Source organism: Zeus faber (assembly GCF_960531495.2).
Source record: "Zeus faber genome assembly, chromosome: 1".
In the NCBI taxonomy this organism is placed as follows: Eukaryota; Metazoa; Chordata; class Actinopteri; order Zeiformes; family Zeidae; genus Zeus; species Zeus faber.
The window spans coordinates 28,772,272-28,799,541 of record NC_137193.1 but is presented as its reverse complement, the minus strand read 5'-3'; the positions used below and the strand labels follow the sequence as shown (position 1 = coordinate 28,799,541).

The window sequence follows — 27,270 nt, the reverse complement described above, 5'->3', positions numbered from 1 at the left end:
ATCAAATATCCATTCACTTTAGATGAAATGAAAAGAGCTATTTGTAAATCAGGCAGTACAGTGAGGGAAGGAGAAGGACCAAACATGTTACATAATGCTAGTCATCTTATTATTGGGGCTTTAGAGAAACTTTTGGTTCTTTATAATAGAGTATGGGCGGAAGGAAGGCTGCCCAAGGCTTGGAAAGAGGCTAAAATAATTCCTATAAGGAAGCCCGGGAAGGATCCATCTCAGCCCTCTAATTATAGGCCAATAGCCCTTGCATGGACTGTTTGTAAGATCATGGAGAGAATGGTTACTTTACAGTTGGCATATTATAGAAAAGGGAGAACTATTAACACATTATCAAAGCGGTTTTAGGACAGGAAAAGGAACTCTGGATCCCATTATTTGTTTGGAAAATGAGATTAGAGAAGCACAGATGAATAAAGAGGCAGTTATAGCAGTATTTTTTTGTCGTTGAGAAAGCCTACGATATGATGTGGAAACAAGGACTTCTGATGAGGTTGAGGTTGATGGGTGTAGGAGGGACGATAGGACTTCATGGTATGTAGAACTATTCAAGTAAGCGTAGGAAATGTATCATTAAATCGATTCGTGGCGAAAAATGGGACCCCACAAGGGAGAGTAATAAGTCCGTAATTTTTTTTCAATAATGATCAATGACGCTTTTTCTCAAGTCCAACCCGAAAATGGCAGATCTCTCTTTGCAGATGATGGGGCATTGTGGAAAAGGAGAGGGAATGTTTTGCATATAAAAGAGACGCTGCAAGAAGCAATCAGGAAGGTTGAACAGTGGGGCTTATGTTTGGGGACTTAAATGTTCAGTTGAGAAAACGATTAGAAAAGTAAATTTCAACATTAAGAAATATAGGTAGGTCACGGAAACTAGAGGGGCAACAGAACAAGGCTCGGGCATTCCAATTTAAACGGCACGCCCAGTGTAATAGGAAAGCACCCAATCGGTTTATGAGAGGAGACTATAATGCATGCAGTCATAGAGTTTACTAAATGTGATCAAGAAAGACGGTATATGGAGGGAGAACTTGGGAAGACTGGAGTCCAGGAGCCCAGCTTTACGTTCTGAATGAACCTGTCAAGTTGGGTCGAGCAGCAGACTTTTCTTGCAGTTCTTTAGACTGATGAAAAGGATGAAAGGGCAGGGTTTAATATCCGCTGCACACTCCGGAGCACAAGGTGGCGGTAATGCAAGTAATACACTGGTTGCCAACCGCCGTTAACCCCCAAAATGAAGATGATGAAGAAGAAGAAGAAGAAGAAGAAGAAGAAGAAGAAGAAGAAGAAGAAGAAGAAGAGGAGGAGGAGGGAGAGCTCGCATCTGATTGGACGACGTGCACACGTCGTGTGACGGCGAAGGCGGAAGTGTCCATCTTCCAGCTGCAATGGAGCTCGGCTGTTTGAGTCTTTGTTTTTTAATGGGGATTTAATCTCTCTCACAGGGTTTGGACTGGTAAGACAATTCCTACACGTTATAAACCCTAGCAGTACTATCATGAAAGTAGGAGCACTTTGATTCAGTATTTGTTTATCAGTTATTAAGCTAAATGCTGTTAGCAACAGAAGCTAACACAAACGAGAAAAAAACAACAAGTCTTGTCTTTTAATTGCCAACCGCTCTTTTCATTTTTCTGCGGATATCAGGTGGATAAAGTATATAGTATAACTGTACATAAGTCAATTTGTATGTGTCTATCAGTAAGTATAGATAGATATGGATAGGTATGTAGTTTGAGTTACAAACACGTTTAACATTGTGGAAATACAGTGATAAACACATCAAGCGGTTTAGTCCAAGCTCCCAGATAGATGTGCAAAGTAAACAGTGCCATGCTGTGGTATGCTGTCTTTAGGCCAGGGTAAGTATGTGCAGGGTGTCTGCAGATGCCATACTATGTCTTCAACTCAGTTTTACAAAAGTTAAGGCTTGAAAGTCATTTAATAGTTGTCCATTTGACTCACTGAGCTCTTGATTCTGCCACAGACGCTTTACCCGATTTTATTTATACATACCTTTCTAATTGGTCAAGTTCTTATGAATCAGAGTTAATGTTTCTGGCGTTTTAAAACCCTAAGCATACCGCTTACCTGTTTGGAAAATGCCTATTCTAGATAACCCCAACTCACTTTAAACGTAGCTGCCACCTTAGCTGTGTACCTTGTACACATGACATATCTGTCAAAAGCTCTACCTACCTACCTTTACGCTTTATTGGAAAGGAGAGCAATGATTTGTATAACAATCACTCTGACTGGATATTAAAAACCTCAAGACAATAGTTACAGTTAGTGTGGTATTGTTTTTAAGTCAAAGTTTATGAAGTTATTTATTCGCAATTCAGACATGGACATTACATTACATTGCATTTAGCAGACGCTTTTATCCAAAGTGACTTACAATTATTCAAACACCGACGGACAGCAGTAGCAGCCTGGGATCGAACCAGCAACCTTTAGATTACTAGACGACCAGCTCTACCTCGCTCTACCTCGATAAGCGCTATTATAAGAGGCTAAGGAATAGTGTAAGCAGAACAAACCACTACAGCAGCAGAATGAAACATCCGGCATTAAAGCATGCATGTAGAAATTGGTGTGTTAATGAAAACACTGATTCTAGCAGTGTGAACCTCTGAATAATATTTGAAGAGTGTTTTGGGAGCAGGCACCCTCATTTGATGCGATCCAATTAGTCTGAGTTCTGTTTTAGTCCAGGTTTTGTAGGAATGACCACTCCTATTATGAGGCCTAAATGAAAGTATCTCTTTACTTTTCCTTTTGTCAATTTGCTGTATTCTACCCTTTTACTTTATAATGATTTTCTTCTGCTGTTTCTGTTCATTTGACCAAATCTTTTTGATATTTTCTATATTGTTTATAGTGTGTACCTTGATATGCTCTCTATTTTCTGCTGTCCCCTTTTTGCTGCTGGAATGATGTAAATTTCCCAGTTGTGGGACAAATAAAGGTTAATCTTATCTTATATATTTCCAGCTCCGCCCGAGGTTTATAGACATGGAAGTGCCTGGCTACTTGTCCAAGTTGCTGTGTGAGCTCAATGAGCAACGCAGGCGGGACTTCTTCTGTGACTGTAGCATCCTGGTGGAAGGGCGGGTCTTCAAAGCCCATCGCAATGTCCTGTTTGCTGGGAGCGGCTACTTCCGGGCCCTTTTGGTTCACTACCTGCAGGTGAGCAAAGCCTTGTGAATGAGAGGAAAATTTCAGGAAAGGGGTCACAAACAGTTCTTTCAGTGTTCATTGACTCTATCTCTACAGGACAACGGGCAGCGCCACAGCACAGCTTCCCTGGACATTGTGACGGCTGACGCCTTCACTGTAATCTTGGACTTCCTGTATTCCGGCCGCCTTGCGCTGAGCAGCGGAAATGTCATTGAGGTGATGTCGGCTGCCAGCTACCTGCAAATGACTGACCTGGTCAACTTCTGCAAGGGATACATCCGCTCCTCCCTGGAGATATGCAACAGGGAGAAGGAGAAAGCGAGCAGGAGCCAGGACGGGAGAGACGGTCCGGCTGACAGCGTCACTCCCGCCTCTCCTGCGGAGTCTCCCTCGCAGACCGCAGAGACAGGTCGAGGGAATAGTTTGGCTTCCGCCTCCCTGGCCTTGGCTAGAGTCCCCTCCAGGCCTGCGTCAACCAATCCCGGTACTAGCAAGGACCCAGAGTGTGAATATGGTTTCAGAGGAGACTTTCCATCAATGAAAGAAGGGCAGAAGACACACATAGAGCCCGCAAACCTCTCCTCCTCCTCGTCCTCAGTTTTGACCCCGGAGCTTGTTAACCCGAAGATTGAGTACGACCCAGATGACGAGATGACAGAGTCCCCCGACAACAAAGACCTCGGCTTGTATCCCGAACCTTCCCTCCATCACCTCCATCACAGCAGTCTGCTCCCTCAGAGTCCCTGCACCAGCAACGGCACCTCCCCTTTGGGGAATGGTGGATACTTGAACTCCAGGCAGTTCATGGACACACTGGCCGGTGTGGAGGACTCCAGTCCTACCAGGGATAGGGGGGAGCAAGGCCAACGCTTTAGCCACGGACTAGGTGTTGGGTCTGGTGGAGGTAGGGTGGATGAAGGCCTGGGGATGGGTGGATCATCTATAATGGAGATGCAGTCCAACTGGTTTGGAGAGGACACAGGTAATTTAAAATGACAAGATTAAAACCAGCTGTTGAGCTTAGTGATGTTAGTTAGTCTTAACAAAGTCTTGTTTTGGAGAATTTTTGGGACCTCATGGCTGTGTCCCAAAACTGCTACTGCCCTCCCTTTCTCATTACTGCCTTGAGGAGACGAACAGGAAGAAGGGAGTTTGTGAATTGAGACACCTGATATGATTTCAAGGCTCTGTGCAAACAGCAGCTTACTTTTGATAGTGTGTGTGGGCATCCCCATGTTGGGACGTATAGGTGGGCAATACGGACAAAATATCGCAGAATTTTGTCACTACGTTCACAGCATTAAAGTACCACCTTAATATTTACAAGCGTGGAACTCCACATGCAATCCCTAAAATCATCAACACACAGGAAATGGATTATTTTCAATTCATTCAGCACGCGCTAAAGAATGTCTTCAAATAGAGCAGAACAGAGCAAAAGTAAAAAAACGATTTCAGGAGAATTGTTCCCAGCTCCCGAAGAAGCTGGAGATATATATATATATATATATATTTTTTTTTTTTTTTTTTTTTCCAAATAAAAATTGATGAATTTGAATCCATCTTACCACGTTTTAACCTCCTGGCGTTTCTGTCAGGGCATGCTTGACATTTGTCACAGAGCAGTTTCAGGAAAAAAAATACTTGTGACTGTGAGTCTGTGGGTCAACTGTTCTTTTTAAGAATATCTGGGGGCCCTTGTTTTAAATCGGGTTTTTATTGGGGACATAGAGGGCACCCTTGCTGGAATTACTCACACAGTCATTATAAATGGCATGGTATTTAAGTAGTAAATGGCAATTCCACATGTCTGTTTAGACCACGTTATAAATCAGGATCACCCGACGAATATATGGGAGAAAAAAAATACAACAGAACAACCTCTTCATCTCGAACAACCACGTCTCTTCCTCCTCACTCTTTTGCAATGTATTCTAATACACCACCAGTGTCTTCCCTAAAATCAGGCATGGGTGTCCTTGACCCTTAATTTACATCATGTCATCATTTAGCAGCCGTTTTTGTCCAAAGCAACTTACAATTATTCTTACACCTCGCCCAAGGACACTACACCACGCTAGCAGGAGGAGCTGGGTATCGAACCAGCAGGATAACTAGACGACCCGCTATACCTCCTGAGCTACTGCCCCCCTCAATGTATCTCCAGTAGGGTACACTGATGTATCTCTATCCACGAACCAAACAGCATGCAAAAGGTAATTCAGAGAAAAGCATCTGGAGCAGTAGCAGTAACTTATTTCATGTTTTGGGACGCAGCCTACAGCCAACCCTCATGCGGTGGTTCTGAACCGGTGACCACTGTCTCCCCCTACAGGCGATGGCTTTGTAGTGCCGGTAAAGCTCCACAAGTGTCCGTTCTGCCCGTACACGGCCAAGCAGAAGGGCATCATGAAGAGACATATCCGCTGCCACACGGGCGAGCGGCCCTTCCCCTGCCACATGTGTGGCAAGAGGTTCACGCGGCAGGAGCACCTGCGTACACACACCCTCAGTGTAAGTGCCCAGTGCTGTGGTGTAAATGTCCTTGCTGTGTGTGACTTATTGTATTGTTTCAGGCCCTACCTCATCTCACTTTTTGACAAGACCTGTCTATCTGGTTCTATGGGTGTCTCTGGCTCAGTCCACCCATCATGTGTCTAAACTGAATACCTGGATTAAATCTTAAAAACACAGTTTGATGGTGTAATATTACAGTCAATGTAGGCAGTTGCATCAGGTGAGTTAACCTGTGACCAGGTTATTCTTTGTTCTAAAGTTCAACAATTTAGGTTACTCCTGCCTCCTGCATTTGTATTGACTGGGTACAAGCATTTGTTTTTCTTCTTTGGTTCAGTTTAAGATCTTTTCATGAAGCATTACAATAAGGGGTAAACCAGAAACATGCTTATACTTTATTTATCTTTCAATGGGCGAATGAACACTTAATAATCTAACTAGCACACTGGTTAACTTTAAAGTTTATAAGGTAGAGCAGTATATCTAATATGACAAAATAGGCAGACATGCAAGCTTTGTTCCAACACTATCACTAGACGGAGAGATTAATAACACCCACCACATTGGAGAACTGCATCTGTGTTAGTTCAGTGGGGCGGGGGGGGGGGGTACATCTGCATGGCAGAGCCCAAACAAACAATGTGAAATGTCAAATGACACATGGTGGGGAAAAACCCCCCCACCACTTTTTGGAGAGTGACGTGGCTGCAGACATCATGACCCACCTCAACCCAGAACTTGAATCTCGCAACAGGAAAGGAAGTTTTATGTATGATGAACAATTGGAGACCCGTGACATTGATGAATAATGAAGCCTGGACTGCTGGCGCTGATATTTTCCCGAAGACTAAGATGTTCCCTTGATGCACTAATAGACGATTGCCAATCTCAAATTTTTCTGCGGAAGACATAATATTGGATTGATTCCAGCCTCCTTAAACAGAATACATTTTACGAAATGAAATACATTGTAGACTACTGGCTGATGACTTGCTGATGATTTCAAGTCTTCAGACTAGTTCCTCTGCTGCTTTCCATCTGCAGGTCCACCGTCACTGCTGGCCGCTGTCCTGCAAGAGCTGCCGAAGAACCTTCACCGGCTCTGACATCTCCCCAGGACTGCGACGCTTTGGCGTCTGCGACAACTGCAACTGCGTGACGACCACCCACGTTGGCCCCGCCCCCGACCTCCCCGCCGGCCAACCAGACGCCTCGGAGCGGGGGGACGGCAGCACGGATTGGTCCAGTTTTATGGATGAGGCGGACATGGTGGAGGTGGGCCGGGTGGAGGACCTGGTGGAGAAGCAGATTCTGGACAAGCAGCTGGCTGAGTCGGCGGTGATGAGGTCACCCACTGGGTTCTCTGCATCTAAACAATAAACAATCTGCATCCAGAGTTTTATTCATCTGTGGCTATTCTGTTATGCTATTAAGTTATTATATGGTTCTATTCTATTTGATGTTTTGATAATTGAATTTCTTATTGTGTTAAGCTGTTGTTCCCACTGGATCACAGGGTGCAAAAAATAAAATAAAAATTAGGAACTGGATCTTTAAAATAAGAAAAAAATGGGATTTCTCATCAAGGATTCCATATCCTTTAAAACCACTGACACCGCCTGTACTTGTCATTAGGATCTCTAGGAGCACTTTATGCCTTATTTCTTGCTCTATTCAATCAGGGCACTGGATATGATAAGTACTTTTGCTTTCAACACTAAGTACATTTAAGAGCAAGAACTTTATACCTTTAATTGGCAATGAGGTCATTTTACTTGTCATTTTGTGTTAGGGTATTTGCACGTTTTAATATACTGTATCTTTCTTTCGCATTTATGCCTCTGCTCTGCCAACAAATTCATAGTATATTAATAATATGAACATATCAATTTGTAATATTTTCTTAACCAAATAAAATGCCCCACAACACATGTGACAGTTTGTTTTCCCCCCTCCCCAGCAGAATGTATGTATCCGGTGGTTTCCATAACTTAGAAGAAGAACTTCGTGGTTATCTGATGGACCAGTTCCTGTTTAACTTGACAGTGCAGTTTGCGCCGTCGCTGCGCCTACTCCCACAGTCCGCCGGACTGACCGACTCGGCGTCGTCGCCGTGTGTTTTGTTTTTCCAAGCGGGTGTATAAAAGGAGAGGTGAGCACAGCCGCCAGACACCGCCAACCAGCCCGCCAGGGAGCTCGGCCGCGGCCCGTGGAACCATGCGCTCGACGCCGGTGCCGACGCTCATCTTCGCGCTGTCACTGACGCTCGTCGGATGCGGCGCGCGCTACACGGCGGACTGGAAGAGTCTGGACGCGCGACCCCTTCCCACGTGGTTCGACGAGGCCAAGTTCGGGATCTTCATCCACTGGGGGGTGTTCTCCGTGCCGGGCTTCGGGGAGCACAGCGAGTGGTTCTGGTACTGGTGGAAGGGGACCCAGCGCGCACCAGAAGTGGCGTTCATGGAGAAGAACTACCCGCCGGACTACAGCTACGCGGACTTTGCGCACCGGTTCCGCGCAGAGTTCTTCGACGCAGACAGCTGGGCAGAGATTTTCGAGGCTTCTGGGGCAAAGTAATAACATATTCACGCGAGACGTGATTAATTAGTTACAGGCTGCCCATTGCATTTCTTGTTATTACATATCAATGGTGGTTAGTTGCGCTAGAGATGCATGTGACAAATAATGTCTTGAACTTGAAGGTGCCTGCTTGGTGAGGCGGGTCATCTAAACAGGTTTTTCCAACACACATTCCACAGTTTTCAAAGCAGGTTGACCGGTGTTCCCCATGCTTTATTTGTGTTCTTCCTTTTGGCTGAAAGGTCATTTGCATGCATCCCTTGTCAGGTATGTGGTGGTGGTGGCCAAGCACCATGAAGGGTTCACCAACTGGCCCTCGCCGAACTCGTGGAACTGGAACTCCATGGACACCGGCCCTCACAGGGACATTGTGGGAGAGCTGGCGGTGGCCGTCAGGAAGAGGTGAGAACCAGCACTAACCACAAGCATCATTTCTGAATTAAATCCGTTGTGCTTTTGTAGTGGAAAGGTCACAGAACCTAGAACAACACGTTGTTTTTGCTACTGAAATAGTGGACTGAGCGTAGCGTTCTCGCTCAATGCCACTCCCAAGAGATAAGTCAGTCTAGTAGACACTACTATTTAATCACATGAATAGTTGGAATATTCAGTCAAGGACACAATACACGGCTAGATATCATACAAGGGTTTGTATCCGTGTATTTAGACAGTCTCGTCCTGAAGAGACAAACTCAGGTCTTTTTTTAAATAAATGATCTTAAATTAAAGAACCTCTTCTCCAGGGTGATCCCCCCCCCCCCCCCCCACCACCACACTTTAAAGGGGTAATAGACAACTTTTTTGCTTTAACTTATCATTATGAAGGTAATGTTGATTGCGCAGTGTAATGACTGTAGAATAATGATACCATCGGCATTTCGATTGGTTCCCGATAAGCCTCCATATCACTATGCATTCAGACTGCCACCGGGTACGAACTCCCTGGAAAATGAAGGATTTACAGCAGTGCGTCACAGGAAGTGTGTCAAGCAATACGCAACCAATAAGGGAAACGGTAGACGGTGGAACAATCTACTCCACGTAGATCATAACCCCTTGAATATAAAAACAACTAATTCATATCGGTTGAGAAATGTAAATGTTATAGTGCTTTTTACCCCCCAAAAAACGCAGCTCCCCTGTTTACTTGTGTTTGTTTGCAGGCCAGTCTTTCCCGTTCCAATACGGCGGCGACATGACCATGACCCATGACCATGACCATGACCCAAACTTGTTGGATTGTGTAACTTAAAAATAAAATCGCAGCCATTGCGATTTGAAAATTGCGTTCTATTAAATTGTGATGTCGGTTTGAATTTGATTTATCATTCAGCCCTAGTTCAAAGCCGACTGGGAACTTTCTGTGTGGAGTTTGCATGTTCTTGCGTTCACATGGTTTCCTGCCAGCCTAAAATACATGCACATCAGGTTACACACTCCTGCCAATGCCCTTGACCGGGCTGCCTGCTTCTAAATACTTGGGTAAAATGCAGATGGAAAATTACCAGAGGGAATGACTGATTTAAGTGATTATTTTCCAAAATCTAACCTCTCACAATGCAGCTAGATGATTATTTATTCAGATGACATTAGATTGGAAGCTGCCCAAAAGCTACGGCGATTACTCTGTTATGTTTATTGACACTCACTCTGTCTCAAAAAGGTCTTTGCACTTTGGAGTGTACCACTCTTTGTTCGAGTTTTTCCATCCACTTTTTTTGGCTGACCAAGCCTCTGGATTCAAGACCCAGGACTTTGTCGCGCAGAAGACCCTCCCCGAGCTGGTGAACCTTGTGAACGTCTACAAGCCAGACCTGATCTGGTCCGATGGGGACTGGGTTGCTAACGACACCTACTGGAACTCCACTCAGTTCCTGGCCTGGCTCTACAACGACAGCCCGGTCAAGGTAAGAAAAAGTCGCCGTGTTTTCATAGTGAGTGAGTTTATATATGGACCACATATTTGGGAACCGCCCGTTTATACATTCACTTTTGTATTTATGTTGTAAAAATAGCGACATAGTATGTGTAACCTTTGCTATGGGCAAGATCTTGGTTCATCTTGAATTGAATCAGCCTGGTCCAGAATGTTCTGAAGAAGCAAAGACAGTTGTCCCTGAAATTCAGGGCTTTGCTTATTTTTTGGGGGCGGGGGGGGGATTTCTTTCCGGACTCGGGCCGATCTAAATCTAATATATTTGTCACAGGATACCATTGTGACCAACGACAGATGGGGGAACGGCTGCTACTGCACGCACGGTGGCTACTTTAACTGTGATGACCAGTTCACCCCCACCAAGCTGCTGAACCACAAGTGGGAGAAATGCCAGACTATCGACAAGCAATCCTGGGGCTACCGCAGATACATGAAGGCCACCGAGCTGATGACCCTGCATGACCTGCTAGCGGTGAGAGGATCCGATAGTCATGAACGTTAATCAGACATGGGGCCGAAGGAAACTCAACATACTGTATTATGCGACTCTCTCCTTCCCCTTCTTAGGACATGGTGTATGTGGTCGCCATGGGGGGCAACTACCTGCTGAACATCGGACCCACGGCCGACGGCATGATTTCCCCGGTGTTCGAGGAGAGGTATAGGGGAATGGGCGCCTGGCTGCGAATCAACGGCGAGGCCATCTATGCCTCCAAGACGTGGAGGGCCCAGACGGAGAAAGCGGTCGTTCCCGTTTGGTGAGATAAAATGTACTTACGACAAAGGACTCAATGTGTTCAGTTTGGTGGTGGGGTGCTAAAAAATGGCTTCCCTGCTTTTACTCTAGGTACACTGCCAAGGATAACACAGTCTACGCTGTAATATTAGGATGGCCGCCCAACCAACAACTTCAACTCTTAACCCCCAAGACATCCCCTGCCACAAATGTAAGTCTACACCAGGCTCTTGCACCAAAGTGTGGGCTGCCTCATTGGAGTCCTGACACGTTCTTGGTACATGTTTCTTGTGCTTGCAGGTGACTCTTCTGGACTATCCAAGTGTGCCACTGAAATGGAATCCATTGCAGCAGAGTACCGGGCTGTTGGTTTCCATGCCGCTCATGCCAGCTTCCCCTGGTAACGCCTGGACTCTGAAGTTGGAAGGAGTAGCGTAAAATCAGGAACGGAGAGGCGGATTGTCTCAGATGACGGGGCGTGTCTGTTTGTTTGGTTTTTTTTTCGTAAGGCCACAAATGATCAAAAAATAAAAAATAAAAATTTAATTCATTTTCAAAAACTACAGTCTTTTTTAGAGCCTTGCTTTCTTACTCAAAAAGTTCTATTCATAATGATTTTTGTTCCTCATTTACACAATTTCAGATTTTGAAACCGAGAACAACCTCCTGCTTGTCTTGTTTCCCACGTTTTGTAGCAGCTGTAGCATCAGAAAAGCACAGTGTAATCCACATTCTAAGACAATCCACGTTGAAGGGCGAATGCAGTAACGTTCCACGTTATTAAGAAAATAATTGTTGACATCTCAAAAGATCGCCAAATTGTTTTTAACTCCTATCTTTAACACCAGTTAAAATGCACGTGTGTACACGTTTTTTAAGACAATGTATAGGTAAAAGCAAAATATAAATAAATGATTCCATTAAAAGTACATTATAGAAAATATTGAAGTTTGTATTACATTCTTATTGAAAACATTTTACAAGATGTGCGAACGGGGGAAATTAAGACCTGAAACAAACAAAAAACAAAACAAAAGTAAATAACGCTGCTTTCCACTCAACTCGGAAATCAAACTCGCCGCTTGTCCGTTGCACCAACTGTTTATTACGGGAGCCCCCCAAGTTTGTTTTTTTTTCTTTACATTGACATTTGACTGTGTGTTCTGCATGAAATGGGCTCGATTCCTCGTATGCATGCGTTGCATGCAAACCCTGATTCGAATTATTTTTCCGATTATCGGGAGGAGGTTTGGGGGTTGTTGTTTTCTTCTTCTCCGGGGCCAAACTTTGAATCGGAACGCACCGTAACGATAACAACGATAAACAAACCCCGGATACAGTCACGTGGTCACAGTCACGGGACCCGGAAGCGGAACAAACTCGCTGCTCATTTCTCCCATCGACGCCTGTGAACGGGAGTTCACGTCGGAGGGACCCCTCCACGACGCTCCCCTCCACGACGCTCCCCCCCCACGACGCTCCCCTCCACGACGCTCCCCTCCACGATGCTCCCCTCCGCCGCTGCGCTCCTCCTCGCCGCGGCTCTGCCCCTGGCCCTGGCCGGGGCGCGGTACACTCCGGACTGGAAGAGCCTGGACGCGCGGCCGTTACCGCCGTGGTACGACGAGGCGAAGTTCGGCATCTTCGTCCACTGGGGCGTGTTCTCCGTGCCCGCCTTCGACAGCGAGTGGTTCTGGTGGTACTGGCAGGGCCAGCGGCCCCCGGACCCGCGGTGCGTGCGCTACATGGAGGAGAACTACCCGCCCGGGTTCAGCTACCCGGAGTTCGCGCCGCAGCTCCACGCCCAGTTCTTCAACCCCTCGGATTGGGCTGATATATTCGAGGCTTCTGGCGCAAAGTGGGTGTCTTTCAAATGTATTTACTCTGCTGTCCCCCATATGACACAATTAAGGCGTTAAGAGGGAAAATAAATGAAAATAAATGATGTAAAAATGAATAAATAAATGCATATAAACAGCTTACCTTTCAATAAGAATTTAAATGAAATGAAAAATGAAATTATACCTTTCTCTCATAAGGTTCTCATTGAGATATGAATGACTTTTACCAGAGGTTACCTGAGAACAGAACATAAATGAAAGAGCAGCTACTAAGAAAACAGGACAACCATAATCCAATCACACACGTATAGAGTCAGCACTCTGTTTATACACATTAGAAACTAGTAGAAACGATTGCAGGCATTAAACGGGAATACCACCCATTGAATTCCAGCATTGAAAAGACCCAATCTAACCGAAATCTACGGATGAAGGGTGTGGTTAGGATGAAATGTCGTTATGTCTCTAAATCTACCTGCTTTATGGTGGCATACGATTATATTTTCGCTTGTAAAAGACATGGCCCGAGAGGCTTGATATAGCTCATTCGCTATTGAATTGGAATTCAGAATTTGGAATTTCGAGTTTCCATTTAGGCTCTCCAGGGCATTGTTTTTCAGCCACGGTGCCGTGAGACTGTCAAATTCCGTTGCCAAACTAGCTCTTGTGTCGCACGATCAACATTCCATTCAACCAGAATAGCAGCTCTGTGTTAATCAGAACCAGCACAAGTTTCTCGCCCAAAGGTTTGCTGATTCAAAGGTACCGAATGGAATAGGAGGTTTTCGTCCTTTGTGGGTCACGTACAGTACATCGAGTTATGTATATTTGGGAGTGGAATGGTTAAAGTAAGCCAGCCCTCAGCTCTGGTGTGGAGGACCATGGTTGTAAGATTGAGGAGAGATGTAATATATTGGGGAAGTTTATGGCTGAAAATGAAATGATGTAAATATCTTCTTTCTTTAGAGAGGTCCATTATACTGTGTCATACAGTGATAAGTATGGCATTAGTCTCCATTAAAAGCCTCTGTCACTCTTCTCGCCATGGCTTCAGGTATGTGGTGTTCACGGCCAAACACCACGAGGGCTTTACCAACTGGGCATCTCCAAACTCGTGGAACTGGAACTCGGTCGATACGGGCCCTCACAGGGACATGGTGGGAGACCTGGGAGAGGCCGTACGCAACCGGTGAGGAATGAAAACAAGTTCAATTCGCGGACTGCTGACTGGATCTTTAATAGCTCCATGTGATTCGATGTGGAACCTGTTTTGTTGATCGTTTGTTTGTGTGCCAACTTCCTCGTGAGACATCTTTTACTTACCTTTCTCTAATTCAGGTCATTGCACTATGGACTGTACAACTCCTTGTACGAGTGGTTTCACCCTCTATACCTGTCCGACAAGAAGAATGGCTTCAAGACACAGGAGTTTGTGCTGCACAAACTGCTTCCGGAGCTCTATAACATGGTTGTGAGGTAATGTAATTACAGCAGTATATAAAAAAATATGGCATTTTTAAATGTCTAAATTCAGAGCAGAATCAGAATTAGTTTATTCCGCCAGGTGCATTTACATGTACGACGAATTTGTCATAGTGAGGTTTGGTGCGTTTCTACAGATGATCACCATAAAAAAGGTTTACTCTGCAAATAAATTATAATAAAAACTAAATAAAATAGAATTAAAACCAAAGTTTAAATTAAAAAGAAATTGCAGAATATACAGAAATAGCCGCCACATATAAAATACAAATATTAAAATATATTAAAATATGCAGAATATATAGCCTATTAAAGAAACCCATTGACCAATTAAAAATGGCTCCGTGCCTGTTGGTTTGTAGGTACAGGCCCGAGTTGATCTGGTCCGACGGGGACTGGGAAGCACCTGACAGCTACTGGAACTCCACCCAGTTCCTCACCTGGCTCTACAACGACAGCCCTGTAAAAGTAAGTGCTCTCAAATTTAAGCAAGCATCTCTAGAATTCAGTGGTTGATCTTGTATGATTCGTATTGTCAGGCTTGGATTGATCAAAGTCTTAACATATCTATATGTCGCAGGATATTGTGGTGACCAATGACAGATGGGGTGCAGGTTGTTACTGCAAACACGGCGGCTACTACAACTGTAAGGACAAGTACACGCCGTCCGAGCTCCCCAAGCACAAGTGGGAGAAGTGCATGTCTGTCGATTTGCTATCCTGGGGTTACCGTAGGAACATGAAGATTGTTGAGCTGATGGACCTGCACAACATCATAGAGGTGAAAACAGGTCTATTTTCCTCCTTATCGTTAGACCTAGGCAAGGTTATTTGTATGGCAAATTTTGTACACAGTGGCAATTCAAAGTTCTTTATATACGGCATAAAATACATAATGTAAAAGAAAGGGAGAATTACATTTTGGAAAAACAACCTAAAAACAGATTTAAAAAAGAAAAGGCATCATGGGGCAGTTTCGCGGACAGATTAGGCATATTAATCGTAGACTAAATCACACTTTCAATCTGGACCAACTGAAATGGCCTTTCTCAGTCGTGGTTTAAAATAGTCTCAGACTTGCCCTAGTCTTGGTTCAAAACATCTTCAGAAGTTTCCAGAGGCAATATTAGAGCTAATGCAGGTCTAAGTGAAGTCTTTCATTAAAACTGGCCAGAGGCAGGTTCATTTTGAATGAGTGGATGTGGTCCTCCAGGTTGACCTCGACACTTGAGAAAATTGATTATCTGGACCAAAACCAGATTACTAGCTGACCAGCTGACTAGTCCTTATTTACCTTAATCCAGGACTACCTAGTCTAGAACTAATCTTAAATTAAGCAACGTCTCAGAAAGACATTTTAAAATTCTGGATTAATTTAAGTAGGATTGTCTTAGTCCTGATTTAGGTCAAACCCACTTTTCAAAACCGCCGCAAAATCACATAGAGATAAAGGGTTAATGTGCAATTAAGAAACTCAGTAGGACTGTTATCTACACACTGGCTAGGCTTTAGTGTTTGTTTATGGGGTTATAGGTTCAGGGGTTTTATAGGGTATAAAAATAGTTGACTAGTTTAGTGTCGTTAGATCACACCAATCCTGTCACTTTCCTTCAGTATACAAATGATCTGTGTCAAGAGAACATTGATCAGAAGCAACTTGTGGACCTTATCTAAATTCCAACATCTAGTCTATGTGATCCAGGTTTCGATCGGGTTTCCGATTGTTGTTTTGCTCCCCTGTACAGGACCTGGTGCGCACGGTGGCCCTTGGAGGGAACTACCTCCTGAACGTGGGCCCCACGCCCGACGGGATGATCCCCCCTTTGTTCGAGGAGCGGCTGAGGGGTGTAGGTGCCTGGCTGCAGGTCAACGGGGAGGCCATCTATGCCTCCAAGCCCTGGAGGGTCCAGTCAGACAACACCACAGTGATCGTCTGGTAATGGAGACAGAAGGGTTGGGCTCATACATATTTAAGTTTTGAATTGGGAATTTAGTGGGATGCAACGGTACACAGTGTGTTATCGAACCGTTCGGTACGCCCCCTACGCTTCAATACGCACACGTGACAGGTATTATGATGTTATGGTATCATGGTAGAAGTCCAGCGGACGCATTGGCACAGAAACCTCTGGGATGGCCGTGTCCCTCTTCCTCTTTATTACGAACTTGTCTTGAATGATTCTTTTGAGCGGCTCTTTAGTACCAACGAAGGGAACCGAGTCTCGCTGGGTGATGAGCCGTTCTTTTTTTGTGAAGTTTTACAGTTTTATCTTGTGTTGTTTGATTAAGTTGTCGTCTCCTGCCACTGGCAAATGTTTTACCTCTATGTAAGAGGTAGCCTATGCTCCTGCCTCGCCGGGAGATGCCCTGGCTGAAAAGGAGCGCACCCACTGTCACGTCAGGTTCACAAAGCCAAGGCACACATGCCCTGCTAGGACTGTGAGGTTTTATTTCAATATGTTTACTATTATTATTTATTTGTGAAGACATAACTATAGAACTGGTTTTATTTTTTTTAATAGCGAAACATTGTTTATATATATATATTTGAATTATCCACTATCCTGGACACCTCCCCTCCAATCACATGAACTTATGCAAATTATACCAACCCACAAATGAACTTGAACCCTGTCTCCGCCCTCCGCCCACAGTCATACACACAGAGCGTAGTTATAAGATAAGATAAGATAAGATAAGATAAGCCTTAATTAGTCCCGCACCGGGGAAATTGACATTGTTTCAGCAGAAAAATGGGGACAGCAGAAAATAGAGAGCATATCAAGGTAAGCACTACAAACAATATAAAATATTTATAAAAAAACACCATAAATAGGAACCAGAGTACTAAGCGTATTGCACATATCTTGACACATTGCACATCAGGATTGTACTTTTCTTATTATTTGTGGCAGACTACTATAAAAACATTTTTTACACATTTTAACTTAAAAAGTCTTAAATATAAAGACATCCTTACCATAGCCCAAAAACCGTGATAGATACTGAACCGTGATCCCACTGCACCAGTGCTTTTTATGCTTTTTGGTCGCCTAGTGTTTGACATTTACTGGTTTTATATGACATACAGTTGATATTTTCATTGTTGTAAATTTAGTTGACGGTGACAAATCCATCTATGTCATTCAGGAAAAAATGAAATTATCAACCGTTTTAATTGCTTTTAATATTGACTATATTTCCAACTCTATTTACTGTCTCCTGATTCTAGGTATACTTCCAAAAACGCCACTGTCTATGCCACCATGACAACCAGGCCTTCCAAATCCACTTTCTACCTGTATGAGCCACGGACTTCAGAGAACACCAAAGTAAGATCACCAGGGAAGTCTGGTATAAAGGGCTAACAGGGCTAAGCCCTCCCCATATTTTTGAGAAAAAGATGAGAAAATCTCTTTAAGGTATGTATGTCCTCATGCCCCATTCTATGTCAATAACTACCTTGAAAGAGATTAATTTGGGGCTGGAGTGTCTTAATTCCTCACTAGCCCCAAGCTCTGTATCATTCTGCATATCAGCCTATTACAGGGTCGCGTGTTGCATGAATGACATAGATGACACGCCCCTCACGTGATCTGTAATGCTTTAGGGCCAAAACATTTTAGGCCCTTAATCTGAATACATTCATTCCCTTTGTTAAATAAACAAAGCGGCGCGCGCAAGCTGAAAGCTGTGGAGTGATGAAAAAATGAGCTCTGAATCAGTGAGTCAGATCGCAACACCAAATCCCGCTGCGGTGGGTCTCGGAGACTGGGTTGGTGGGGGCGCCAAGTCCCCCCAGTCTCCGGGAACGATGGCGCTTGGGGATTTTCTAAGAGGAAGCAGTGCAGCGCTGCTGACGTTTTAGAATAACACCTCAGAACTGACTGTTGAAGACAGCGACTGCAGAGATCAGTAGATTCTTGTGTCCACAAGAAGAAAGGAATGTCATCATTTAGTTGTATACACGACACCTGTCTTATAGATGAGATCTAAAACTCTTGGACACTAGTTTTTGGACTGTATAACATGATTGGGATGTCCATCATCTATAATACCCCTTTCCCACTGCACCAAAAACCCGGTGGCACCCGCTTATGTCCGGCATTTGTCATCAGTGAGAAAGGAAAAACCCGGGTCTAATGACCCGCAATAGACGCAGATTTTAGGCTTTACCTCCGATCGGCGCAGATATGAGCAGGACACCCGGGTTGAATTGCTAATTTTGGCCCCTTTTTGCCCCCACTTCAACGCGCGTGATGCGACGCGCGTTTAAGTTTCGAATGCTGGCGCATAAATAGACAGGAATATATGTGTGTCATTCAATATCCCTTTTAGAATCCAGAATCAGAAGTTTTTGGCTTCTTGCTGCATGGGAGATCATGAAATGTTGTGAGTGTGGGGATCGCACCATGGGGAGCACAGCGGAGAACCCCCAAGCTCCCTGCCGGGAGCTCCACCATCACCCCAGAAAAAAAGTGCATTCCTCCTGGCAATGGGAAAGGTGTCTCTGGCAGTTTTGCCACCACACACCACCCAAGTGGCATGTTCAGGGACCTCTGGCACAGAGACACAGACGACGGGGGGGGTTGATACCACCACTTTATTGTAGAGATGCGGCGAGGTGGAATTAGCCAGGAGCAGATGGAACATGTCATGACAAACGGCTCCCATCCTGACCGAGTGTGTGGACGGAGTTTTAAAACCTGATGCTCGTTGGTTGGGCTAACAAGCATCCGGTTGTAAAACTGGCTACTTAAGCCGCCCCGTCCACCACAGTGTCAATCGCCTATTTTTAGCGGATTGACCCGGGATTAAAAAAACCCGGGTCAATCCGCTCATTTTGGTGTGAAAATGGTATAAGACAGCCACTTGACTAAATCTGAACTCATCTCAAATGGACAATGAATGACATGATCATGAACACATTGATGATATATAGCACAACCTTCTACACATCCTCCACTGGTCTCGAAAAACCGTGTCAGTGGTGAGGCTTTTTTTAAAGCTTCAGCTGCACACAGCCTACTCACGGAATAATCCACTAGCGTTATCGTTCTTGTACGGGGAACCTAGTGCCTCCCCAGACCCACCGCAGCGGGATATGTTGTTGCGATCCGGCTACTGGGGCAGAGAGGGAGTGGAACCAGCCGCCCGCCGAAATGGCTTCACATTCAGCCATGGTCTCTGTGTGCTTTTAAACATGCCCTCGGCAGTGCCGGCATTTAAAAGCTCACTTGGCATTGAACCCTCAAATCCTTGAACCCCAGGTCCTCAACACGGCCTTATCTTTTTGTGCCACCGAGACTTAGTGAACTCGGTCGATCTCCTCAAATCATTTGATTAAAGGAACAGATCCTGTGGTGGCAGGGCTGGAAGCTGAACCATGGTGCCACCGGGTAGACTTACCAATCAACCCGGGTCTCTGGGCACCTTCAAACGCCTCCTCGAGGTGCCGCCTTTCAAAAACTCCTTGGGCATTGAAGTCCTCCAACAGCTTGCCAAGTCTCCTCCAGGCATCTGATTTACGGAACAATGGCAGTGACTTGGATGTCAAAATCTGGACCTGTGACGTGAACCTGTGGCGGCAGTATTGAAAGGCGGCATCTGAACCCATTACACTAGAGAGTCCTGCTAGGTTCCAGCTTCTCTGAGACTACGAATTTTTGCACCTGCCCCTAAAATGCTCGGTGCACACTACAGTTACTTTTATGTCAGCGTATTGATACCTTCACTTCATAAATAGGTCTATGTACTTCTCGCAGGACACACAGAAAGACAGATGGACAGACAGACAGACGAGAATTTGCCCATTTCCTGTCTATATCATATGGTATACCGTATATACCAAATCAGGTATAAAAAGGAAATCGTCCATGAAAGATGTAAAATAACATAAATAAAATAAATAACAAACTGAAAGAAGGAAAAAAACACTCAGGATTTCCTAATTATCCTCAATAAGTGGTCACTATATACATATGATGAAGTTGACAGGATAGAATATGTACCATCTTGACCAAAAGTTCTTCATTCTATTTAGAATTATATATTTTTGAGGAAAAAGGAAACATAGTGTTCCAATGTTTTCTATTAAAATACATCATTATTTAGTCACATGTAGGTGTACTAACAGGATCAATACAATTTCTGATAAAAGAGTCTGAACACTTTCTGTCCAGTATAGACATCCCAGTATAGCGGCCCTCAGTGCGGGTGTCATGGCCTCTGTTTGGGACTTGGAGCTCTCGGCTCTTTTCATTCCAGGTTGGAGTCTCAGTTCAGCCTGTGAGTCGCTACAGTTACAGTCGCAAACAAAACGAGCGAATAACTCTTTTGCTGGAGTGACTCCCGACTCCTGAGTCATTTCATATATAATTTTTAACAGCATTTAATATGTTCATAATCTTTTTCTTGTGCCGAGTGAACAGTGTTTGATGGGTTCAGAATTCTCATAGCTTTGCTCACTGAAAATTTGCTTCCTCATGTTCGGTAGCCATGCTTGTATTAAGTTTGTGCTATGAACATAAATGAAACGTTGTGAATGGAACACATGATGGAGCCGCGTCTTGTCCCTTCCTTCAGGTGACGTTGCTGGGAAACCCTGAGCCCTTGAAATGGTCGCCCATCGACCCCAGCGCAGGGCTGATCGTGCTGCTGCCGGAGCTCCCATTTGTCCCGGGACAGGCCTGGACGCTCAGACTCGACGGGGTCCTGTGAGTCCCGGGCGCCTTTTTCAACTTAGAAGTGATCAGACTCTTGGATCAGCGCGTTTGGATGATGGAGAATATTTTATCGAATGTGAAGTGGTTTTGGTTGTTTTGAAAGTAATTTACTGCAAAGATTTCACACTATTCATCTTGAAGGCCTTATTGCCATTACATGCAGAATCATTTGTTTTGAAAAGATGCCTTTTTTTTTTCCCCATTTGCATTCCAAATTTGAATGCTGAATTCGGAGATTGAGGCCTTACTACTTTCCAGAAGTTGTGTTCCATTTAAATACCAATGATTGTGAATAGAATGTGTTTCCTGGCAACTATTCAGCTAATTGCATCACCTGGAGAATCCTTTCATTCCAGAACCGATTGATTTTAATGAACATGACACGTGATGTACCGTTTAATAGCACTCTATTTTTCTACTTAAATAAAATATAATTTGAGTTGCCTGAAGGGTAATGTTTTGTTTTTCTCCTACCAAACAAAGAAAATAGAAATTAATTGTTTGTTTTTGTTGTCCAGTATTTTCTCCTGGGATATGTAAAAGGCTTCTCTTAACAGCCGTTATCCGATTCTGGAAATGGATGGAAAAGGAATTATACTCAGCGGTAAGAAGATCCTCATTTGAGAACACGGCTGATGCCGTGACATGATTTATTGTATTTGTAACAGTTCCACTGTTAAGAATTGCCTTGTGATTTTTCTAGACCAACAGGTTTGGTGAGTATTTGAGTCCTTGAAAGCTATATCACAAGCCAGTGTCCACTCTAAATTCCAGCCAACCTCCTAATGCTGATATGCTGTATGCATCTCTTGTTGGATAGACTTTTTTCGGCCACCTTTTCTCCCCTTTTCCAAGAAAAACACTTTTTGCCATTCAAAGCTAGTTTGACACTGTATTCATTGTGGTTTTTTATGCTAAGCCCTTATAACATGTGTGACCTAATGCAGAGGGGTTCCAAACTGAACGATCCCCTCGGGATCTAGAGATAGATAACGTGAGCCGCAAGTAAATATTGATCCGAATACCTAAAGTCAGAGTCAGGGAATCGACACAAATAACGACACAGCGTATCCACAATCGGCAATTGTTTAACTCGCTAAAAATAGCTTTATAATAATCATATTAATAGTAATAATATAGCCATTAGAAAATGTCTCGACAATGTTGACAGTGTTACATTCTGTGTTGGGGTAAACCATGTCACAGTGTGCCATCTCTCCGGGGCTTCAGCAGACGAACTCCTGGACACATCGAGTGTCGTGGAACATGGAGGCTCCATAAATCATTTTGTATGCACAAAAAAATTTGAAACAAAACAACAAACTGGATCATGATTTATATGTCGCTGTGCAACCCAACCCTCCCACCGCTTCAAACCCCTCGACCAAGCACATAATCACACTACGTTCTCGGTCGCATGCATTTTCGTGTGTCCGTCGGTGGCGTTGGTGTAGAACAACAGAGTTCCGCTCGGCGGCGTTGCTATTGCTATAAGCCCCAGTGAATCCATTTTTCAAGGGACAAACAAATATTTTCCTCTCTATGTACAATATTCTATCTGAATCAAACACACACACATATATATGTGTATGTGTGTGTGTGTGTGTATATGTATGTGTATATATATATGTGTGTGTGTGTGTGTGTAAGTGTATATAACTGTCCTAAGTGAAGAAACATCTCACTGTATCAAACCCGTCTGATTAAGAACTGGGGTGAGAGAACAACAACGTGGAGCAGGAGAGGTGAGGAGGAGGGGTGATGGAGCGGAGGACGAAGGAGGAGTGGCGTTGCTACATTAGAGAAGTAGAGTATGCGGAGGGAGGGAGGATGGAGCGTCTGCAAAGTCCGTTCTGTCCTTTTTTTCCCCTCCGAAAAATCAAGGAAGGAAAGTGCGGAAAACCGAGGAGTCCTTTGTGGGACCGATAAGCTCCTGAGATTCCATCGTCCCCCTCCTTCCAACAGTCCATCAAGCGTGTCCTCTCGGAGCTGCTGTCTCGAGTCTTTTCCGTCCGTAGCAGCAATTAAATAGTAGAATAGACTATTTTGTTTTGTTATTGTACATAAGACTCGTCCTTGAGGACAGAACAATGTTTCCTCACCCAACCCTAATAACTAGAATTGCAATGACAACAGTTCATAAGAAAGGACGGCGATGGCAGTAATTAATCAGTTGAATGACGGTGATATCGTACTTATAATAATCCTACTAATTGTAATAACGATACATGTCATTGAATCAGAGCGACAAGGTATTTACAGGGGTTTTGTAAACACGAGGGCGGACTGACCGGTGTATTTGCTATCTGTTTATTTCATGGTTCTGTTAATTACACAGTAATTGCTGAGTTGTCGCCGACCGGCGTGGGGTTACGTGTGTCCGTGCGGCAGGAGCAGGGGGTGTGAACATCACAGTGCAATTACACACACACACACACACGCACGCACGCACACAAAACACACACACTCTCTCTCACACACACACACACACACACACACACACACACACACACACACACACACACACACACAGGCATATACACGTTAATGCTACCAGTTCCCTACTCTCCAGTTTTGTTGCAGACATGAACCAACCAAGACAACCATTGGTTACAATTGAGCTCAACTCGTCCACCCACCCAAAATGGACGCTGGCTTCTCCTCTCCACAAGGGGGCGATGGCTATCCTGCTGTGCCGTCATCCAATGAGGGGTTTGTGGTTGTGTTGGTTGTGTGTCAGGATGATAGCCCTGAGGACCGATCGAGGCCTTGGGGGTTGGGTTGGAGGAGGGGGCCTGGAGACTGAGGTACTTGAACTGTCCAAACGCTTTGCACTCTGAAGTCCCATCCAGAGCGCCCCGCGTGGGCGCCGAGCAGGGTCTTACACGTGTTCGTCACTCTCCAGTGCGATTGCTTGCAAGTGAAGTGAAGGGAAGCGCCTATCGGCCCCCGTGTATTTACAGGCGTGGGAACTGTTTGGAGGTTTTAAATACAGAAACTAAGGTGTGGAAATCACACCTGCCCAGTAAGTTTTAAGTGTTTGTAATGGACCTGTTTTCAAGGCAAGACGGCTGGTTAAAAAAAAAAAACAACAACAAAATAAAACAACCCACAACACTTACTGCGATGTCAAACAATGCAGTGATTTAGTGAGAATAAATTGCTACGAGTGAACTTGGCATAAGTTGTGTGTGTGGAAACAGAGACGTGAGGGATGGAGGTTAAAAGTCCTTCCCAGTGGGTTTACCGGTAGGGAGATCTCTGTGCTTTGAGTGAGGAGTACACGTCCTTGTAAAAAGGGAACCGCCATGTATGATTTTTTCAAAAGTTTCTGAAAAGAAAACACAGCCTTGTGAGTGAAATCTTTTCAAACGTTGAATAAAATGATGCTTAAAAGACTCCTTGTGCTTAAAGAAAAAAAATGCCGTAACACCATGCAAATAATCCAAGGGCAAAATCAGTTGATCTGACAACGTGAGTGAGGGAGGGATGCACGCATGTCTACACGATTAAAAAACATTTTCCTCAAAAAATTTACAATATTATCTGTAGATTTGTATGATATATATATATATATATATATGTGTGTGTATGTGTGTGTGTATATATATATATATATATATATATATATATATACACACACACACACAGTATATGCACGTGTCACGTGTCTATATAGAGTGTGTTCCAAGAAAACGTCCACATCTAGCTGGTTAGGCACATGTAGTTGGTTCAAAACAGGGGAGCAAGAGGAGGTGGGAAGGTGTGTGTGTGTGTGTGTGTGTGTGTGTGTGTGTGTGTGTGTGTGTGTGTCTGTGCGTGTGAGTGTGTGTGTGGGTGGGTGGGGTTGGGGGGGGGGGGGTTACAGTAGTTGGATTTTCATCAAAAAAACCACTGACTTAGAAGATAAATAGACAGTGGCAAACTGCACTTTTGCCAGTTGTACCCTGTCAAAATGCCCCAGTGCTGACGCCATAATAGTAATAATATTTTTTGCCTGGCGGCTGTAGTCATATCACACGTCACTATATATTCTATAATAATAATAATAATAATAATACTGCAACATTTCACATTTGATATAGGTTCCTCTGTACGCTGTACTCCACAGTCTCTACTCATCTAATAAGAAATGTTGATTATATTATAAAATATACATCTCCCGGTAAAATATTATTTTTTTCCCCGACGCATTCCGTCTCAAAACGGTAGAAAAGGGAAAAAGAAATGAGAAAAAAAAACAACATATCATGCTTAAAGACTCCTGTCTCAGCTCATTTTCCTTTTTCTTCGAGAAAAATTCCTAAATACAGGCTATCAATCAGGGCTTTATCGCAAATTTAGACAAAAAACCCCCCCCAAAAAAGCCCTTTGTTTTGTCTTAATCACGCTCACAGTGTCACACTCACGCACCAGCGATAAGATCTAATAACATCTTTAGTATCTTCTCCACATGAGTTTGAAAACAAAAACAAAGGGACCCTCTCAGATCTTTAGAACTTATGCTTGTCCTGTACGAGCAGTACGGTTTTGGCAGGGAGAAGAGGCGGTTTAACCTGCACCAAAAAAAAAAAGGGAACAAAATGATTCCGGTTTTGATTCAAGCATTTCCCCGCCTGATCCATCGTCACCTCTGGAGCGTAAAAATTAAATTGTCGTCACTTTGGGAGGGAGTATTGGCGGGAGCCAGATTATATTTGAGCGTTTTAGCTCCAAGGGCGAGACCAAGGCTTTGTTTTCGCTTTTCCTCTCATCCTTTCTTTTTCTGCATGGCAGTGTGTGAAATTGAAAGTGTCGCGACGTGTAACTTTTGACATGATCTCGTTGGGTTCTTGGGGGTGATTGGGTTCCTTCAGACTGTGGTCAGTACTTTAGGATGCAGGAGGGATGGTGTCCATTCCCCGCCCTCTCCTTAGGTGAGCCTTGGGATAATTTGGCTCAACGGGGTATAATGTTTTCACTGAAAATCTAAGCACTTCAGAGGAGGAAGCAGGACAAGAGAAGGAGAAAGATCTCTATTATTTCAGGCCAGTATTGTATTGTGTGTTGCCTTGTTTCACCACATGGGGAGTGCTGTAGTCTCACAGTGAAATGGGGCTTCCCTTTTTCCTTTGCTTTTTTTCTCGTTGACAGCTCTGAAAAAAGCCACCGAAAAATCCCCAAAAATGTCCCCCCTACCCCGCCCATGAGCACTCTAACTTCAGAAAGAATATATAAAAAGCAAACAACTCTGGGTTTTATTTTTTGTGTGTGTCTGCAAGGATCTCCGGCTGTCAAGCCTGTGATGCTACACTGCAAAGCTCCCTCCCTGGCAAAGCATGGGCATGCAGACTATGTACAAAACAGGGTCTCGCTGCGGAACGCTCGGTCTGAAATATATATATATATATATATATACATATACACACACACACACACACACACACACACACACACACACACACACACACACACACACACACACACACACACACACACACACACACACACACACACACACACATATATATATATATATATATGTATATATTTAGAGTGACTGACTGGGCCTTGATGAAATCTGTAATTGGCATGCTATGCAATGACGAATTTTCTTTGGGATTGCCAACTACCTGTCTTCACAAGGAGTACTCCTTATATTTGAAAATAGTCTAAAACCCACCAAGGATACTGAGAGCGTCATTGAAGAGTACTAAATAGAACAAAAAAAACCCCAAAAAACAAACACCAGCTCACATATTGTAAATATGGTATATAGTGAGATTCAGTGGTGAAAAAGCATTTCTAGGGTGGTGATGGTTGACGTGTATAATGCCAGGATCAGACTACACAAATTCAGCCCGATTTTTAGGCGATTCTTTCGTGGCCGTCGAATCTCCAGCGTCAGGCCCAAATATGAATGTCGGGAACAACGAAGAAGCATCTAACCCGTGTAGTGTGGTAATGTACATAATCTTCGTACGCCCTGCGACACCCAAACCAAAAGTCTAGCATGTCAGAATTTTTTGTATCTTCCTGCCTCGTCCTACGACACAGAGTGCTCTCTGGTGCACATACCTGTATGTAAACATGGCAAGAGGGATGCTGCTGTTGCTGTGGGGACTGCCCATTGTTTCCCAAACTCAATTAGTCCAAAACATTTCCCAGTGCACCTAGGAAGGTCCGACGACGTCATCCTGCATAATAATTAGCCTTGTGCTCCGGGCACGTCCGGGGACGGGGGCTCTGATTGAACTGAGAACTAAGTCCACCCGG

At 44.2% G+C, this 27,270-nt stretch overlaps 3 protein-coding genes across 3 annotated transcripts; all 3 read left to right on the top strand.

Moving 5' to 3' along the window:
• The first annotated feature begins 1,283 nt into the window (after positions 1–1,283).
• Positions 1,284–7,562, top strand: zbtb8b (zinc finger and BTB domain containing 8B). The gene is made up of 5 exons (XM_080001132.1): positions 1,284–1,471; positions 3,013–3,207; positions 3,295–4,180; positions 5,534–5,712; positions 6,760–7,562. The coding sequence occupies exons 2-5, from the start codon at positions 3,034–3,036 to the stop codon at positions 7,093–7,095; spliced, it is 1,575 nt and encodes a 524-aa protein (XP_079857258.1). The 5' UTR covers positions 1,284–1,471; positions 3,013–3,033; the 3' UTR covers positions 7,096–7,562.
• Positions 7,563–7,932: 370 nt separating this feature from the next.
• Positions 7,933–11,489, top strand: LOC307244797 (tissue alpha-L-fucosidase-like; the record flags this gene model as incomplete). Its single annotated transcript, XM_080020101.1, has 7 exons — positions 7,933–8,288; positions 8,563–8,697; positions 9,959–10,202; positions 10,503–10,703; positions 10,799–10,989; positions 11,079–11,178; positions 11,268–11,489. The coding sequence occupies 7 exons, from the start codon at positions 7,933–7,935 to the stop codon at positions 11,403–11,405; spliced, it is 1,365 nt and encodes a 454-aa protein (XP_079876227.1). The 3' UTR covers positions 11,406–11,489.
• An 886-nt stretch (positions 11,490–12,375) lies between these two features.
• Positions 12,376–21,459, top strand: LOC307240155 (tissue alpha-L-fucosidase-like). Its single transcript, XM_080013821.1, has 8 exons — positions 12,376–12,825; positions 13,863–13,997; positions 14,147–14,284; positions 14,653–14,758; positions 14,871–15,071; positions 16,036–16,226; positions 17,523–17,622; positions 20,876–21,459. Exons 1-8 carry the CDS (start codon positions 12,473–12,475, stop codon positions 21,008–21,010), a joined length of 1,359 nt encoding a protein of 452 aa, XP_079869947.1. The 5' UTR covers positions 12,376–12,472; the 3' UTR covers positions 21,011–21,459.
• Positions 21,460–27,270: the final 5,811 nt, after the last annotated feature.

Bases quoted from the DNA above. Each gene is read 5' to 3' on its own strand.
- zbtb8b (XM_080001132.1), top strand. From the start codon at position 3,034: ATGGAAGTGCCTGGCTACTTGTCCAAGTTGCTGTGTGAGCTCAATGAG. The intron at 3,208-3,294 runs GTGAGCAAAGCC...CTATCTCTACAG, and splicing joins TTTTGGTTCACTACCTGCAG to GACAACGGGCAGCGCCACAG. The intron at 5,713-6,759 runs GTAAGTGCCCAG...TTCCATCTGCAG, and splicing joins TGCGTACACACACCCTCAGT to GTCCACCGTCACTGCTGGCC.
- LOC307240155 (XM_080013821.1), top strand. From the start codon at position 12,473: ATGCTCCCCTCCGCCGCTGCGCTCCTCCTCGCCGCGGCTCTGCCCCTG. The intron at 14,759-14,870 runs GTAAGTGCTCTC...TATATGTCGCAG, and splicing joins ACAACGACAGCCCTGTAAAA to GATATTGTGGTGACCAATGA. The intron at 16,227-17,522 runs GTAATGGAGACA...TCCTGATTCTAG, and splicing joins AACACCACAGTGATCGTCTG to GTATACTTCCAAAAACGCCA.